Source organism: Podarcis muralis, chromosome 16, assembly GCF_964188315.1.
Source record: "Podarcis muralis chromosome 16, rPodMur119.hap1.1, whole genome shotgun sequence".
In the NCBI taxonomy this organism is placed as follows: domain Eukaryota; kingdom Metazoa; phylum Chordata; class Lepidosauria; order Squamata; family Lacertidae; genus Podarcis; species Podarcis muralis.
Window position 1 is genome coordinate 29,327,826 of NC_135670.1, and position 6,000 is coordinate 29,333,825.

Here is a 6,000-nt window from a genome sequence, read left to right on the forward strand (position 1 = left end):
GCCAGAGCAGCGATGTCACGCTGGCCACGTGACCCGGAAGTGTCTGCGGACAGCACTGGCCCCCGGCCTCTTGAGTGAGATGGGCGCACAACCCTAGAGTCTGGCAAGACTGGCCCGTACGGGCAGGGGTACCTTTACCTTTACCTTAGGACTCAACCCATGACCCTTAGATTAAGAGTCTCATGCTCTACCAACTCATGTGCTATCCCAGTGCCAAAGGAATGCTAAAGATGGCACGAGGTTGATCTCACTAGGGAGCCACAAGTGATTAAGATGCAAAGGGGGCTATTACGAATGAACATATTAATACCGTGTACAGTTCTGGTCACCTCAACTAAAAAAGGAGAGCGATTCAAAAAGGAGAGTGATTCTAAATGATGAAGGTTCTAAATGAGTGATTCTAAATGATGAAGCTTCCAGGTTCAATCCCTGGTATCCCAGGCTGGAAGAGATTTCTGTCTGAAAAACTGGGGAGCAGCTGCCAGTGTACAGTATACAGTTCTGAGCTTCAGGGATCAAATGGTCTGACTCTGCGTAAGGGAGCTTCCTATTTTCCCATAAGAATTATAAAGGAATTACCGTATTTTTCGCTCTATTGGACGCAGTTTTTCCCCTCCAAAAATTGAGGGGAAATGTGTGTGCGTCCTATGGAGCGAATGCAGGCTTGTGCCATAGCCGCGCAACCCCTCCGGCAAGGAGAGGCTGCACGGGGCTAAAGGGGAAGCCAAAACAGCGAGCGGGATCCATCCCGCTCGCTGCCTTGCCTTCTTCCATAGCTGCGTGCAACCCCTCCAGCAAGGAGAGGCTGCACGGGGCTATGGATTCTTTAGCCCTGCGCAGCGTCTCCCGGCAAGGAGAGGCTGCACGGGGCTAAAGGGGAAGCCAAAACAGCGAGCAGGATCCATCCCGCTCGCTGCCTTGGCTTCTTCCATAGCTGCGCGCAACCCCTCCGGCAAGGAGAGGCTGCATGGGGCTATGGATTCCTTAGCCTCACGCAGCCTCTCCCAGGAGGTAGAGGCTGCACGGGGCTAAAGGGGAAGCCAAAACAGCGAGCAGGATCCATCCCGCTCGCTGCCTTGGCTTGTTCCATAGCTGTGTGCAACCCCTCCGGCAAGGAGAGGCTGCACGGGGCTATGGCTTCTTTAGCCCTGCGCAGCATCTCCTGGCAGGCTGCACGGGGCTAAAGGGGAAGCCAAAACAGCGAGCGGGATCCATCCCGCTCGCTGCCTTGGCTTGTTCCATAGCTGCGCGCAACCCCTCTGGCAGGGAGAGGTTGTGTGCAGCCTGTACGCTGCTCTTTGGGGCTGGGGGGGGGATATTTTTTTTCTTGATTTCCCCCCCTAAAAACTGGGTGCGCCCTATGGTCCGGTGCGCCCTATGGTGCGAAAAATACAGTAAATCAGAATTTAATATTTCTTCAGTGCTCACCTGCAGTGATCAAAAGGTAGACGTCTGAAGTTGGACTTTGGAATTTCTGTTCAATTAAAACAAAATAAAAACATTTCACACACACATCATGTTCAACCTGGGATAAACAGATTGTTTTCCTGATTATAATGCTAGAGCTTCTGTTTCAGTTTCTAACATTCCTTTTACAATGCATTAATGAACTGTGGATTTCCGATCGATACACCACATTACCCTAAATATCTTTTTTTTTTAAGAATAATTTTTTATTAACCGACCAATCACATCAAATCAAACCAAATTACATAAATTCCAAATTACACAGCCGAATTTTAAATTTTTGTTGGGGGTACCCATATTTCAAGTTCCGAAGGGATCCAATCAACTTCTTGCTTCTTACTGCTGTTTTAATGTCCACAAATCTAACCTTATGATGTTCACAGTACTATCCAGTCCTTTCTTATTGTTTTTCCACATCTCTTGTTGTTATTTTCATATATTTTTCCTTTCTCTTTGTGACCTCTGATAGTCTCCGCAAGCTGGTTAGATACCCTAAATATCATTCACACGAGTGGGCATGGAGCAGACGTCATTGGATAATGTCAACCCCCCCTTTATGCACATTTCTGATCCCAATGATGCGCCCATGAAAACAGTGGGGAAATAACTGTACGTCGGAATACTGCGAGTAAGAGGCAACATGATAGTTTCTCCACAGTGTGGAGAAACTGGACGCAGAAAAGTTTTTCCTCCTGTCTCACAGCACTAGAATTCACAGGCGTCCAATGAAGTTGAATGTTGGAATACTCAGGACAGAGAAAAGAAAATACTTCTCCACACAGCACACTGTTAAACTACTGAACTCGCTTCCACAGGAGGCAGTAGTAGCCACCAACTTAAGGTAAAGGGACCCCTGACTATTAGGTCCAGTTGTGACAGACTCTGGGGTTGCGGTGCTCATCTCGCTTTCTTGGCCGAGGGAGCCGGCGTACAGCTTCCGGGTCATGTGGCCAGCATGACTAAGCCACTTCTGGCAAACCAGAGCAGCACACGGAAACACCGTTTACATTCCCGCTGGAATGGTACCTATTTATCTACTTGCACTTTGACGTGCTTTCGAACTGCTAGGTTGGCAGGAGCAGGGACCGAGCAACGGGAGCTCACCCCGTCACAGGGATTCGAACCGCCAACCTTCTGATTGGCAAACCCTAGGCTCTGTGGTTTAACTCACAGCGCCACCCATGTCTCGCAGCCACCAACTTAGATGCCTTTAAAAGAGGATTGGACAAATTCATGCGGGACAGGATTATCAATGGCTACTAGCCATAATACCTATGCTCTGCCTCCACAGTTGGAGGCAGCAATGCTTCTAAATCAGGCATAGCTAAACTCCGGCCCTCCAGATGTTTGGGACTACAATTCCCATCATCCCTAGCTAAAAGGACCAGGGGCTAGGGATGATGGGAATTGTATTCCCAAACATCTGGAGGGCCGGAGTTTGCCTATGCCTGTTCTAAATACTAGTTGCTGGAAACCACAAGGGATTTTGAAGCTTATATGCTTGAATCCTGCTTGTGCGTTTCCCACACAGTGGTCGGCCACCGTGAGAACAGGATGCTGAGCTAGATGGGCCATTGATCCAGCGGGCTCTTCCCATGCTCTTAAAAGTGCTGTAAATCCAAGCCACATACCTGCTTTCTTTCCTCCATAAAAATGTGTGTATTCTGCACAAGTTATGTACCTAGAGAGAGAGAAAGACAGTTAGGGAGACAACAGTTATCGCCCCAAGTTTTGTTTCCAGAGCTTGGAACTGCTGCTGCAGTTATAGAACCTTCTGATACAGAAAAAAATGGGTGTGACATGCAAATTTGAAATGCCTTTTGCAACACAGCTGAATGGAAAAGCCATCTAATAAGAGCAAAGGAGAAGGAAGCTTGTAAATAGCCAAAAGATTTAGGCTACAATCCTAAAGGCACTTAAGAAGAAGCAAGCCCCAGTCAGGACCCAGACCCTGGTTCAAATATCACCTTGCCCACAAACTCACCAGGAGACTTGAAGGCAAATGGCTCTCTCTTGGTTCCCCATCACCATCTACAAGATAATAGTACTAGCCTTCCTTATAGGGTTGTTGTGTGTGTGCATGAAGCTCTCTGACCAGTAAAAAAAACCAAGCACCTGTTTTACAAATGTCAAGCCTTATTTATTTATGTCACTTTCTGAGCAGAGCTTTGAGTTGACTAAACCTATACCTGTACCAGTACAATTTTATATAGCTTTTAAAACGACCAATAAACAGCCAATACACATCCAGTGACATAGCTGGATGTAAAACAAATGCAACCAGTTGAAAACCAGCTGCACTATTCTTGGAACGCATGTGGCGAGAGGGCAACTTATGCAACCCACCTAAACCTCACAGCCTTTTAGACTAAGATACAGAACTATTATCTAAGCCTTGTGAACGATGCGGTTGGTGTGCTGCGCTGTTGCGAGCGCTCCAGTTGGAGAACAGCCTTTACCAAAGGCGTCATGGGCTTGAAGATGCTCGAACTCAGGACAAAAGGGAGAAACGTGCTAAGAGGAAGACACGCTTGGCAAACTCTCACCATGATAAACTCCCGCCCGAAAACATGTCCCCACTGTGGTAGGATGTGTGGATCCAGAATTGGCCTCCAGTGTCACTTATGGACTCACTGTTAAGACCGTGTTCATGGAAGACAATCTTACTCGGCTACAATTGATCGCCAAAGAAGAAGAAAGAAGGTGTAAAACTGGACAACCGATTTTAAAATGTTATTATTAAAAAACAAAACAAAAACAGCAGTCCAGCAAAACCTGGTGGATTTTTAGATATCGATAGATATATTTATATATGCGTGTGTGTATCTATATAAAGTAAAGGTAAAGGACCACTGGACAGTTAAATCCAGTCAAAGGTGACTATGGGGTTGTGGCACTCATCTCGCTTTCAGGCTGAGGGAGCCGGTGTTTGTCCACAGATAGCTTTCTGGGTCATGCGACCGCTTCTAGAGCAATGGAACACCGCGATGGAAACCAGAGCACACGGAAACACCGTATGTATGTATATATCCGTGTGTGTATCTATATACAGTCATAAAGGTAAAGGGACCCCTGACCGTTAGGTCCAGTTGTGGCTGGCTCTGGGGCTGCGGTGCTCATCTCGCTTTATTGGCCGAGGGAGCCGGCGTACAGCTTCTGGGTCATGTGGCCAGCATGACTAAGCCGCTTCTGGCGAACCAGAGCAGCACATGGAAACGCCGTTTACCTTCCCGCCGGAGCGGAACCTATTTATCTACTTGCACTTTGACATGCTTTCGAACTGCTAGGTTGGCAGGAGCAGGGACCGAGCAACGGGAGCTCACCCCGTCGCGGGGATTCGAACCACCAACCTTCTGATCAGCAAGTCCTAGGCTCTGTGGTTTAACCCACAGCACAGTGGTACCTCGGATTAAATACTTAATTCGTTCCGGAGGTCCGTTCTTAACCTGAAACTGTTCTTAACCTGAAGACCACTTTAGCTAATAGGGCCACCCACTGCCACCACGCGATTTCTGTTCTCATCCTGAAGCAAAGTTCTTAACCTGAGGTACTATTTCTGCGGAGTCTGTAACCTGAAGCGTCTGTAATCCGAGGTACCACTGTATATATCTAATGTATTAACTGAATCATGGGCACAGGCAGGATGTTTGTTAGGAGGTGGGCAGAACCTCAAATTTGTATCGATTTGCACTGATTTAGGCCTAAAACGCCCCCCCCCTTTGGCTACAGCCATGAACTGAATACAAAACCTAAAAAACTGACGTGACACAACAGCAGGCAGAGATTATTAAACAGATTTTGTTGTTGTTGTTGTCGTCCCCCGCCCCTGCATTTATATGCCGCCTTTTCTACCGAGGCACCCCAACAGCCGCCGCCCCCCCCCCCCGGTGTGGTAACAACCTGACAGGAGAGGCTCAGCGGCCCCCAGCCTGACCGTAACCGAACCAGGAGGGCCTTTCGCTTCGGGTGTGGGAAGGGAGAGGCGGAGATTTCCACTCACATCTTGTCCTTCTGGTGCTGCCTTTTCCCCATCCTGGCTGCCGAGCTTGGTCACCTCCACGGTGGCCTCGGCGAGGGAGGAAGAAAAAGCAACGCCACCCGGAGCCCAGCCGGTAATCCAAACGGAGGAGAAACAGTCTCCTGCAGAGAAAAGCGGAAGATCGGGCTACTTCCGGTGGAGCGGAGTGCGCCGCTCATAGGGGTCCCCTAACCGGAAGCACCGAGCCGGTACTTTAAAGGTTCCGCCCTTCTCCACGCTCCCTCTTCTCTCAACTTTAAAAAATAAAGTGCCGGATTTACGTATAAGCCGAACAACCTATAGCTTAGGACCCCACGCTCTTGAGGCCCCCCAAAAATTTAAAGGGAAAGAAACCTTAATAATTATTTCACTATTATTTCTTAATTGTATTTCACTATTAATATACTTCTTCTTAATTGTATTTCAGTTCAACAATTACTTTGATAAAATACATATTTTCTTAGGTGCAAATGGCTTTAGATATCTATTAGGTCCATAAATTACCATATAGCATA

At 47.8% G+C, this 6,000-nt stretch overlaps 1 protein-coding gene across 1 annotated transcript in view; it reads right to left on the bottom strand.

Moving 5' to 3' along the window:
* PPIL2 (peptidylprolyl isomerase like 2) overlaps positions 1-5,650 on the bottom strand; it is an 80,071-nt gene extending 74,421 nt beyond the window's left edge. Inside the window, exons 1-3 of the mRNA XM_028709404.2 lie at positions 5,468-5,650; positions 3,099-3,148; positions 1,429-1,474 (exon numbers count right to left, since the gene is read on the bottom strand). Of these exons, the coding sequence (XP_028565237.2) occupies positions 1,429-1,474; positions 3,099-3,148; positions 5,468-5,499 (128 nt within the window). The 5' untranslated portion in view covers positions 5,500-5,650. The remainder of the gene's footprint in view (positions 1-1,428; positions 1,475-3,098; positions 3,149-5,467) is intronic.
* Between the last annotated feature and the right edge of the window lie 350 nt (positions 5,651-6,000).